The sequence below is a fragment of the Thermobia domestica genome, chromosome 10, assembly GCF_964235325.1.
Source record: "Thermobia domestica chromosome 10, izTheDome1.hap1.1, whole genome shotgun sequence".
In the NCBI taxonomy this organism is placed as follows: Eukaryota; Metazoa; Arthropoda; class Insecta; order Zygentoma; family Lepismatidae; genus Thermobia; species Thermobia domestica.
Window position 1 is genome coordinate 142,086,066 of NC_137463.1, and position 13,229 is coordinate 142,099,294.

Genomic DNA, 13,229 nt, shown 5'->3' on the forward strand with positions numbered 1-13,229 from the left:
GCTTCCGAGTTCGATTCTCAGTAAGAGAACACTAAATATTTTAGCGCATTACGGTGGTTCAGGTTCAGTCTTAAATTGTAGGCCTACGTTTCATGTAGCTTTGGTGGTGGAAAGGGAAGCTTAACTTTAATTAAAAAATAATATACATTTTTTCTCTTTTGTTATCCAATACACTCCTTCTTCATGGTGTGACTTTGCTTAAAAGTCTAATATAAACCATACATTTTTACACACATTTATAATTGCTACAGTGTTTAAACGTCTCAATTCTTACCCCAGACTTTTCAGTGGCTAATACTTCCTCATGAGCACTATTGTAATTAACTGTATTGTTTATTTATAGGATACAGTATTATTATTTATTCAGATTCTTTGAGGAAAGCGAATAACGTAAAAGGCTTACAGGGACAGAAGGTTTTTATATATCCCAACATCGTAACTTCGACACTTTAAACCTTGCTTTGATTGAAAATAACAGGACTCAGAATACTCCTTCAGAAAGAAAATCACACTCATTCACAATTATAGTTCACACTTAAAATGGAAAATTAATATAGATTTTACTTTCTAAATGTCTTAAGAAACTTTTTTTTTAATATTTGCTCATTTTTTTATTTTAGAAGAGGAATATGCTGATAGAAAAGAGCAGGAAAGAAGAAGCAATAAGGAATCGAGAAGAAATTGAAAAATTTGAGAAGAAGTTTTCTGGGAGAAGAAAATATCGTAATCGCAAATTAGTGGAGGTAGAAGACAATCTTGGAGTCTGGAACAGCCAAAACAGTTTATATTTTTTTGTGATAGTATTATTATGTAGTTTTTTGACATATATAATTATTACAAAATTTTCCCTAATTTAATGGAAAATTTGAAAATTTTTATGGTCATATTCACTATATTTTCTTAAGGTAGATTGTTGCGGATGATTGCGAATTCCTTGGATGAATGTTACGGATAATTGGTTTTAATTTTGTCTGAAAATATTTATCTTTGTAATGGAAATACATCCTAAATGATATTGGGTAAGAGTTTATCGACTAGTGAGCTCTACTTCTGATTAACTGTCAGACAATTGTATATTCTTTACCAAAATTTAAAATCGTAAATTTAATTTTCATTTGGATAATCTTCATTGCATGGAAATGGTGTTCGTGGATGATTGTTTGCATTTAATATATTCTCGGGTTTACCGTTTGTGGTTTCATTATTCAATAATTTTACCACTCATCGAACACACTTTTAGAATTTTCTTACAAGCACTTTTGTTTTACTATATAATAAAAACGTTAAATGTAATATGTACTAGGGCAAATTCCAATAATAGCAGTTTTGTAAGGTATGTGAAATAAACAATAAGTTCAGAAGTGTCTTTTAATTAATATTTATTCAAACTAACTTTTTGAAAAATCGAATAAGTATTCCCAAATAAAAATGCCGCCAGTTAATTTGTAACGTGTTAGGCACACCAAAAATGTTCAATTGGATTTCCATATAGTGTCATTTTAAGCATTGTTTAAAGATTTCACGTCGAGGTGAAAAAAGGAAGACGTGTTAGTTGGTGTTTCCTCTGTGGTATGTTGGTTGTAATCCTTACAGTTAAACGGGGATATTAGAACAAGTGAAATATGGAAGTCCTAAATAAAGTTATAGTGCGTGTAGCAGTAGGAGCGTTGCGGGCGTTAATCCTCCTTTGAGCGAGATATTATGGAGAAATAAATATTCATTATATGAAGATGTACATACAAATCACATTTGACTCAAATGGAAATAAAATTCATACTTGAACCCCCGCTTGACGAAATCCTGCGTATGCTATGATGTGTAGCACGAGTTTAAATTGAGAACGAACGTTCCTGAAGAGTTAAGAGAAATATGCCAGACATTTGGTAAGGATGGAAATGAGCGTTAGTATTACTGTTGTTGAAAAATATCAGTATTGTATCCTTCTAGAACGTACCAAATATATGTAACATCCACAAACCACAAGACGAGATATTGAAGGCCAATTATGACAAAATACATGAAGCATTAGAAGGAATCTTGAATTGCAGTAACCATTCACCAATGCCACCGATTTGGAAAATGACATAAAGTGGGATAATGTCTCTCGGGTGAGTTAACTGTGGCTCTGAAAGCGAATGACTGTGTTTCTTTTCCCCCTTGTTCTTCCAGGGGAAAGATGCGTTCCCAGACTAATTGCTAACATGTAATGAGAAGTAGGCTCTTTACGATACTCCAGTATGCCGATGCGTTAACAGAAGCAACAGCTTAGAGTATCTTTCATCGATATCTGCTGCCACGGGCCGACGCTCAATGTGACCATGTACCAACCTAATTGCATCGCCCTTACGCACGTAAAAATAATCATATTAATACAAATCAGCTTTCTGAATTTCATCATAACTTTAACGCATAGATTCTGATTTAACACGAAACACGAGCCGATTTTGGGTCCCAAGTTGCAAACCCTGTAACTCGAAAAACGATTTGGAATTCGATCCATGTTTATAGGAACTTTTCTACGTGATTTGATGTCAGGATTCAACTCTCAAAATTTTCATACTGCCTTTCAAATCACATTGTGTACAGGACCTAAATGTCCATAGGAAATATTTACATTCCAAGTACAAAAATCGAAATTTCAGTAATTAATTGCGAACGTTAGGAGCTGCAGCCGCATGAACGGTTAACGGATATTAAATATTTTGGTACTTCTCCAATAGTTGTATTAAAAAAAAAAAAAAAAAAAAAAAAAAAACAGATTTTTAAATGGTGGGGTTTTTGAGAAAATGGAGGCCAAACATGGTGTCTTAATGAAATTTTCAGCTTTTCATTATACTATAACGTAGGATGTAATAATCAGGAACTTAAGTCCTTTACATTTTCAAGAGACCTTATCGAGTAGATTTCGATGCTAGAAGCGGATGGTTGATATGGCTCGTGAGGACAGAAATAAAAGTGTTTCAAGTTAGCATAATTTTCACCAAAGTTGGCAACATTGTGAGTGAATTGCGCGATTCCTATTGGACCAACAGACGAATTTTGCCCCTCCACCGAAACACACTACTTTATATTCGTCCTGCTATTGCGATTATGTTACTAAGTACACTCGTTTCTCTACAATAAAACTTTCAATTTGACATGTTTTTCAGTTTTTTCGAGCGATCCAAGAGTAAGGCCGCCATTTTGGAAGGCTGTATATTGAAGGAGATTTTTGTTTTTCAGCAAAAGGAAAAATATGGGTCTAATAATATTGCATGTAGATCACATATAAAAAATGAATGAAATCTGAAACTATGATGGGAACCAATTGTGTTTTGCCTGGACGATTTGAAATGGAATTGGTCTAACAGGAGAAAGTATCATGACAAAGAGACGCGTGGACGGAGGAAAAGCAAATGTTACAATTCCACGTTTCTGTAAAAACTGCGTTAAATGATTTTGTGTACATCATGGTAGTCATCTTGAATTTCTCATATTGTATACTACACAATGTTTTTAAATAGAAAGAGGTATGTGTGTTACATAAATTGATACTATTATCTTCCTACAAACGATAATCTAAACTAATTTTTTATAGACCGTAATCCGTTTACGAGATTGCGTATGCTACGTTTGATATGTATTTCTAGTAGAAAAAAGTATCGGAACAGCCAAGTAATAAAATTGCGTTCATCATGTTCTTCCTGTTTCTGTTCGTTTGGTTACGTTTGTAAAATATTGTGGAGTGCGTTACCACATATATTAATAGTAAGTGTAACATATTTTAACATTTTTAATAGTAAGTACATTTAAATACAAAGTTATTATTTGCTGAACAAAACAATATATTTTTACATCAAAAACTAAATACTTGCGACAGTTTCGCCAACTAACTCTGGCTTCATCAGACACTATGAGATACAGGAGTAATGTACAATCTCATATACATACAACGGGTAACATTCATAAGTCCTAAACGCCACAAGACCTAAACGGCATAAATCCTAAAAATATAAACATTGGACCTAAGTTTTAGGTCTTGTGCTGTTTAGGACTAGTGCTTTTTAAGACTTGTGCCGTTTAGGACTAGTGCCGCGAAATGGTTTTTAGGTCTTGTGCCTTTTTCATTCACCTGCTTTAGTTCTGAAATTCGCCACCACCACACGAAACTGCTACGATGCAATAACTAGTTGGCAATAATGTTACGAACGTAGCTAATTCCAACGGTAACAGCTACATTTGTACTACTAAAATTATCATTATCATTATCTGTTCTTCAGTTATACATGAATTACATTATATAACCTACTTCATTCTAAGGATTAATTATATAATTGATTAAGAAATTCGTTTCTCTCAAATGGATATAACGAGAATCCCATGACAAATTCCTAAAAAAGAATTAAATAGAAATGTTTAAAAAGCATATTTTACCAGACCTTTCTGAAGTCAAGCAAGCATTCAGAATTATACAGTGGAGTCTCCTTAATTCGAAGTCCAAGGGGACAGGAAAAAAATTCGAATTAACCAAAAACTCATTTTTAAGTAAAATCAAGGAAACAAAATAACTGTACTGTATATGAAAAACGAACATGCAGTGCAGCTTACCCTTTAAAGCACATTTTCGTAAGGAATTAGAATACGCTCCGCGATTCGACATTGTGCATAATGCACGCCAATAGATCACAAACGAATCTGCTTACATTTTTGTCACTGCTTTTAGTTCAGTTAATTGGAATTGCACAAATGTCTCGCACAAGTCATTTGCTAGTGGAGAACAGAGTGCAAGGTCATTCACACTTCTATAGAAGGGATGGACACTTCCAGGTTATTGAGGAGGAGGAGAGATGCATACCAACTACCTTCTGCCAGATTCTCTAGAGCGAGAGGGGGTCCAGCGGAGGTGGTATCAACAAATAATGCTTTCTCTTTCCCACGGTCGCCTCTGGATAAGATAACAGATAAACAAAAACCAGTTGCAATTGCATTGTTCTGTTTGCAATCTGTGGAACACTACAAGTTTTTCCATTGTAAATACTTCGAGTTATCCAAATAGAAGATTCAAAAGTTCGATTTATCCACGATTTTTTACCATTGTTTTTAATACAGTTTTCAAGGGGAATAGACTTTAGTTCTAATTATCCAGTAATTCGAATTATTCAAGTTCGAATTAAAAAGAGTCCGCTGTGTATATATACTCTGTGGAACAGAAAAATATTTTTTAAATATTAATTAATTTTTTGATAGACATATTTTTGTTTATACTTACTGTCCCAATACATCAAAAAATATTAAACAAAATTTTGAAATATTAAAGAATCGTTTGAAAACAATTGAAACAGGCGCGTCATTTGGGAAGGGCGGGATGGGGGAATACCCCCCTAAGTTTGAGAAACACACTTTTTAATAACTTTTTTTTTTAACTATTAGAATCAGAACAATACAATAACATATCAAACATTATGTACATAAGTTAAAATTAAAGCTAAGCTAGTATAATCAGTGGTCTCTTTCATCTGGAGGTGGGTATATTAATCCTAACTTCTCAAATACTGATTCTTCTGTTGGTTTCGGAATTATGTAGCAGTCAGTTAGTTTATTCCTTCCCTGTTATACAATTCCAACAGTAAGTGTGTGTTCACTCAAACTCATTCCTTGTTTGGAAACCAATAGTCTTATAGACCTATTAAACATACCAGATCTAGTGAAATGTTTTAGAGCAGGTGTATACTCTGAATATGGAGCGGTAATTATATCTATTCTTCGGTACTTGGTTCCCATAATGTTCGGCAGCTAATACTAAATCTTCTGCTTTCAAAGTCTCCAAACTGTCATGCTATATCACTGTCTTGACGTACGGTACAGCATTCATGCCGTAATTTTTCATATAAACTTATGGACTGTCAGCTGTCTCTCCATACTCCTTGCTCGGTTGCTACATAAATTGATGCACCAATGATGTCTGTTTTTACTCCTAACCTCCCTTCTTCGCAATTACAGAAGAAAGACTTCTTCTAGCTCTTTACTAGTGGGTAACGTTCCCATTATAGCTGACACGTTCCCACGTTGAATGGCTATGCTAATGCGTTGAATCAGGAAACTTTTTGCTCGATTATCTCCTGATTTAATTGATAGACGGTGGCCGATTTCTTTTATAAATTTCAGGCCTCCTTCTTCCCAAGAACCGCTAGACTCAATTGCTATTGCGACAAAGCAATAGTTATCGAGTAGATTGCTATATTTATTCCTTTTTTCTTTTGCTCTTCGAACAGCTAGGAGTCCAGCTTGTACTGAGGCATATTGTAGGTTGGAGGGGGCATAGGTGTCTGAACATGTGAAGTCCCAAATCAATGCCTTTCCTTTCTTCCAAGGTACTAATGTCATACCATCGGGTCTTTTTCCGTCAGATCGGCTGCATCCAATCGGTTTCCTCATTGTTGGGAGCCCTGCTGATATTAATGCTCTTAATATTATATCATTTACACTTGAATGACGTGGGTGTCTCCCTGTGTTGCTTTTGCACGACAAACCGTGTAATCCTTTTTATATCTATAAACATGTTACAAATGGGGCAGTGGTGTGGTTCACATATATCTGCTCCCAACCGTAGTGCAACTGATACTCGGAAGCTCTCATTGGATAGATGTAGGCCCAGAGATGGTGATGGTAGAGCTTGAAGCCATGCTCCGTTTTTTGGGGATATGACCGCTAAAAGTCTGGCCTTATCTTCAATGTTATTTGTAGTCTGCAATAAAGAAGCTGCATGGCAATTAACGATGGGCTCGTCCCAAGCCGACTGATTGTTACGATTTTCGAGAGCTGGAGGGTCTAACCCAACCAAATTTGTCCATTTAGCTATGCAGTCCACTACATCTGGATTGGTGATTTCGTCGTTATCTCATTGAAGAAGAGAAATAACTATTTGACTTGCACCGTAGGAAGACGCTAAAAAAAAGACAGAATAGCCTTATCTGTACCGCGACGGATTCAAAGACCTCATTTTTGACTGGTAAAGAAGCTTGTATACAAGAGTCGTTATTAAGGGAACAATTGAGGATGGATTCCAGACCAGTTTTAAAAGTATCGTCATACTTTTCCAATAGGGCATGTTCCTTCCAAGATGGAGAGCATCGGAGGAAATAAAATAATCTCGGCATTCCAAATGAAGCCCTTAATAGATAAAAAGCAGAATGGGCTGAAAGCTTAAAAAGTCGTGACAAAAAAAAAAAAAATTCTAGTTTGGAGGTTTGTCTAGTAACATTTTGCTACGTGCCTCTGTTAAGATAGCTGAACCTAAAAGCTCTGTATTAGTTGGTGTAAGGAGCTGAATGCCAGGTGCTGATTTATTAAAGATATCATAGAGGTTCTTAATTTGTTCTTCTGTAGCACCGAGGAATCCTACTTCGCATTTGGAGCAATTTAGCGATAAGCCAATTGATGACGCATGTGTACGAATGTTGTCTAATGTTTGTAGTATTACGTCTGTATTCCCAGCTATTGTTCCATCATCCAAATACCAGACATTCAGCTCTGCGTTTATATTATTAACAATTGGTTGGAGAGTCATAGCAAACAGCGCTAGACCTAACGGATCACCTTGTTGAACACCTCGCTGTGATAGAATAGTATTATCTCCTATATATAGGTTGCTTGGTTGAAAATAGCATTGAGAGATGTACGGAAATTATGATGGAAAATAGTTCTTAACAGATAGCAACATGGAATCTCGATTTAATTCATTGAAGGCATTCCTGAAATCGATTTTTAAAAATGCTTTCACTTGGGTGTGCGAAGTAGAATAATATGTGCGGACGGCATCTACTGCGGCTTCCGTCCCAAATGGGACGCAGACTCCTAGTTGGTGTGGATATAGTATGTTGATTAGTGATTCGCGCATCTAGTAGCAGATTATTTTGGCCGACAATCGTCTCCAAATTTTGCCCATGACTATTGGCCGAATGCCTCCACTTTTTTTTCTTAAGAGCAAGTAACGACGCGCCGAAGAATATCGGTCTCAATGTTGTAGGTACATTTCCCAATATAATGAGGGGTAACAGTTCTCTGATAACGTTGATATGCTGATCTCTAGATTCATAATCGTGCGATAGAACTAAATCTTTTAGAATTGAAGCTCTGAGGCTATCCATTTCACCGGCGGATCCAGAAGGAAAAGATTTAATTGCTCTCAATTCCGTTGATGATACTTAAGTTGGTGATGCTGATGCCTCTGGAAGTTCAGAGATGGCTAATAAATGTGAGTGAGCTGGATGTTTTGCTCTGAGTGCTTCTAACAATGAATTATCTGGAGTTGCTATCGAGTCTTCGGATGTGAATAGTCTTACTGCTCCTCTCTAACATCACCGTCCGATAGTTTATTTTCTCTGTTCTTGCTATGGAATGATGCGGATTTTGTCAAATCACGAACTTTGTATAATTTAATGAATTCGGCTGACAAAGCTTCTCGATGATTATCCGACCAGTTTCCTAGTCTTTGCTTTGCCCATGTGGTGAGCTTGGTAACTTTTTCGGCATATGGAGGAATACAGCGAACCACATAAGAGAAGATTAAAAGATCTAGCCAAGCATCAATACTATTAGTATTCGTGATCTTTTGTAGAACTTCACTTAAGGAGTGAGTCATAGCTGGTCTGGCGCCTCGGGGAACTCGTCGGAGTGTAGGAATGTGGGACTTTAAAAAAATTAAAAGTTAGCCTATTTTAGCTGTTGAGTCCGTTGAATTTCCATCAATCGCTTCGTGTGTTAATATATTTGAAATATAAGTATTTCTTCCTTATATTTCAAATTGTAAGAAGATAGATTTTTCTTGATTGATTCGCGGTAGCGTCTACTAGTATGTATGGCTAGACCTCGTTGGCTTAGAAAATATTTGTGGCAATATGAACATTGCGCTTCATCTGGTTTGTTAGATGTGTCTAAATTTGGACCTGGATTTTCTTTCTGGCAAGAAATATCCTATTCGCAGTCCGCATCATGAATGTTCGTTGCATATTGAACCTCCTCTCCTACTTCTGTTTTATTGGTAACCTTTCTTTCTGTCATTGTTGGATATAATTGTGCTTATTATATTAATTTAATTTAAAATAGTTTAAAACAAGCTGAATTGATTTAAATATTAACGAATGATACTGTCCGTTTCATTGTTGTCGTCAACTGAATTAATGCTTGAGAATATGTTTTTACTGAATTACTCAACCACTGGACCGAATTTAATACAGATTTCACATCTCTCACTTGTCAATCTGCACTTAGACACATCCAAAAGTCAATATTCCCTTATTTCTAGAAGGGTTCTTGCAGAGAGACGCTTTTCAACCCGCAATTGTTTACGACATACAACAATAACTCTGTGGAGTGTATTTTATTAAGAATAGGACAAGAGCCCACTCTAACTTTCCGAAGGTATGACAAAACCCCACCAAAGTTTGCTTAATTAGGGCAAAAGCCCACTAGATATTTCATAAGTGAACACTAAATACCAACTATATATGTTAAGAACGCAGACAGTTACTATATTTCACAGTGTATTTTGATAGAGTTGATATGTATAAGCCAGAAAAAATCCACAAATAACGCGAAATTACTAATGTAATATGCAACACAATACGTTTGAAGAAACCAGTACATAGTTATTTAGGAGTATAGCCTGCAAACTTTTCTAGGGAAGTAGGCTTTTTAACATATTAAAAGCAAACAAAAGCTATATTTCCAAATTACGAAAGCTTCAATAAGACAATAAATATATACATATTACACACGTACATAAATACATCTATTATTATTATTATTATTATTATTATTATTATTATTATTATTATTATTATTATTATTATTATTATTATTATATTTTCAATTTGTTACCTTTTTGAAACCTGGGTCTTGACAGTGTGTGAATTTAAAACTACAGCTTGTGGGAAATGTGCGAATAAGTTAAGTCAAAAGAAATCTGAAACTGTTCAGGAAAGTCAGTGAGTTTGACTGTGTTTATCTTCTGTTCTCTTATATAAAAGAGTTAAGATAAGTGACTTTCTGGGCATACTACTACAAGTAGAGTCGTTAAATTTTAATTTTAAAAAAATCATTTTCTTACGAAAGCAACATATAAGAAAGAATTTGTGGAAATACGTATCGTAAAAAGGGTGGGGTAAAGATTTTTTTAAAAAAGAGTAGTGTATCTCGTAAATCTCTGAAGCTAGTAAAATTAAACCTGGCGTATAAACTTTCCACTGTAAACCAACCAACCAAACAAACAAAAAACTGAAAATTCAGCACACAAAAGGGAAAGAACAAAGGGTGAACTTTCTCCAATGTTCGAATTCCCCATTACTTATTCAGAAAATATTTATAAAGTAAAGAAGGTCTGCTTAAGCTGGATGCTTGAAACTCGGTATTTCAACTTTTAACTAAAAGTAATAAAATACAGGGTATGGACAAAAAAATCTAAAAACACTTCATATAGGTTTGGCCCTCTACTTTACAACACGTGTTGCAGTTAGTGATGTGAGGTGGAAAATTTTTCATTTCGGAAAATTTTCCACTATATTTTTCCAGAAAATTTTCCGTTCTAAAAACAATTCAGTAATCAAGTAACAATTCATCAGTAATCATAAAATTGGTTGAATTCATGTACAGAAATGTAAAAAAAGGGAAAGATCGTTTAAAGAATCTGAAAATTTTCATGGCTCACACAATTTTCAGTACTGTGTAAGAACAAGTTAAACAATTTTTAATGAATCAAAATATTTTCTGTCTTATATGGAAAAATTGTAGAATTTTTTTTGAGTCGGAAAATTTTCATCATTTTGAAGCAAAGAGCAAAACAACTTTGAATCGGAAAGTTTTATTGCTCTGTAGAAACAAGTGAAAGGAATTTTCATAGATCGGAAAATTTTCATCACGATGGAGAAACAAGTGGGAAAAACTTTTCATAAGTTGGACAATTTTGGATATTATGTATAGTGATGTTAGGTGGAAAATTTTCCACTATATTTTACTGCACATTCAGCTAAAAAAATGAATTTCTGTAGAGGAAAGTTAGTCAGCAACAATTATAATTTTCCAATTAGCTTTCGAGAACCGGAAAATTTTCTATTTCAAGTTTGGAAGTAAAATTTTACACAGTGTTTCTCTCTTTCTTTTCATCTGCGAGCTCCTTCGTTGCTAAGCGGTTAGCATACGCGCCTTTGGCATAGAAGACCTGGCTTCGATTTCCAGCGGGAGCTCATATAGTTCGGATTTCTCGTTAATCAGTTGGTCCCGTCTTATATAGTCTCGCTACTGAAAGGGACGTTAAACTCAAAATCAACTCAATTCAACTTCTCTGTCTCTCTCTCTCTCTCTCTCTCTCTCTCTCTCTGTGTGTGTGTGTGTGTGTATGCCAAGTGCAGAGAACATGAGTTCGTAGAGTACAAATATCCCATTCTATTATTTAAAATTTAAAATTATTAAAAGTCATGAATGTTTTCCGATTCATAAAAATATACTCCACTTATTCCTATATCGTTGTTTAGTTATAAAATTTATTGGTAATAAATATGTCTTAAAAAGTTTCATGAAGTGAAAATCTAACGATTCTTCATTTCAAAAATGTTTCAAAAACTTCAATGCGTTCTTCCCTCAGAATCCACCTTTCATCTTACAATATTAGATTTGGTCAGTTTAATACGCATAAGACGGTTTTCTCATAGCTTTACTACTCTTATAGATTTACATTCTGCAACATTTATAAATAAGTAGATATAATAGAGAAAGAGAGAGAGAGAGAGAAACACTATGTAAATTTTACTTCCAAAATTGAAATATTAGAAAGTTTTCTAGTTTCCGAAATCTAATTGGAAAATTATGATTTGTTGCTGTTTAATTTTCCTCTACAGGAATTGTATATCTCAATGTGCAGTTAAATATAGTGGAAAATTTTCCACCTAACATCACTATACATAATATCCAAAACTGTCCGGATTATGAAAAGTGTTTTCACTTGTTTCTACATCGTGATGAAAATTTTCCGATGCATGAAAATTCCTTACATTTGTTTCTACAGAGTAATAAAACTTTCCGATTCACAAAAAGTTGTTTCACTTTTTGCTTCAAAATGATGAAAATTTTCCGACTCATGAAAAGTTCTTCAATTTTTCCATACAAGACACAAAATCTTTCGATTTATGAAACATTGTTTCACTAGTTCCTACATAGTACTAAAAATTGTCTGAGCCATGAAAATTTTCAGATTCTTTAAACGATCTTTCACTTTTTAACATTTTTATACATGATTTCAATCAATTTTATGAATACTGAGGAACTGTTACTTGATCGCTGATATTTGTTAAGAACGGAAAGTTTTCCGAAAAAATATAGAAGAAAATTTTCCACCTCACATCACGGCTAAACAACGATATAGGAATACGTGGAGTATGTTTTTATGAATCGGAAAATTTTCCGTTTCAAAATTTTTCGGAAAATTTTCATTGCTGTACAGGACAGACAATTCTTCGATTCATGAAAAATTGTTTCACTTATTCCTACATAGTACTGAAAATTGTCTGAGCCATGATAATTTTCAGATTCTATAAACAATTTTTCAATTTTTAACATTTCTATACATAAATTCAATCAATTTTATGAATACTGAGGAATTGTTACTTGATCCGTGATATGTTAAGAACGTAAAATTTTCCGGAAAAATATAGAAGAAAATTTTCCACCTCACATCACGGCTATACAACGATGTAGGAATAAGTGGAGTAAGTTTTTATGAATCGGAAAATTTTCATCACTGGTTGCAGTTGCCGATCGTTTTTTGTTTTCAATGTGTCAAGTGGACCTTCTTCTTCTGTCAGCAGTAACCAGTTAACCTGTGAGTGTCGTGGTGTGAAAGTGGTGCAGTAAAATGGGCGACCTGACAGACTTCCAAAGAGGCATGATCGTTGGTGCCCATCTGATTGGAGCTTCGGTGGCAACAGTGGCGAACATTGTAAGGGTATCGAAAGGCACTGTGTCCAATGTCACGAGGGCATACACAATTCATGAGCAAACGACGTCTGCAAAGCACAAAGTAGTCGAAAGATAATACTTTTAGATAGGGACCGGAGGGCATTGAAACGGATTGTAGCAGCTAAAAAGAAAACCACTACAATGAAAATTACGTCTGAACTCAATTCCGGCTTACAGAATCCGGTTTCATCGAAAACAGTGTGACGGAAACTGGATAAAATGAAAATTCATGGTAGGACCGC

At 34.7% G+C, this 13,229-nt stretch overlaps 2 protein-coding genes across 7 annotated transcripts in view; one reads left to right on the forward strand and one right to left on the reverse strand.

Annotated features, from left to right (window-relative positions):
* LOC145662754 (NF-X1-type zinc finger protein NFXL1-like) overlaps positions 1-1,361 on the forward strand; it is a 582,971-nt gene extending 581,610 nt beyond the window's left edge. For all 6 annotated transcript variants that reach the window (XM_081728623.1, XM_081728621.1, XM_081728624.1 and 3 more), the window contains one exon: positions 621-1,361. In XM_081728623.1, the coding sequence (XP_081584749.1) occupies positions 621-857 (237 nt within the window). In that variant the 3' untranslated portion in view covers positions 858-1,361. The remainder of the gene's footprint in view (positions 1-620) is intronic.
* The window catches only part of SmydA-4 (SET and MYND domain containing, arthropod-specific, member 4), a 541,800-nt gene that overhangs the window by 30,317 nt on the left and 498,254 nt on the right, over positions 1-13,229 (reverse strand). The window lies entirely within an intron of this gene.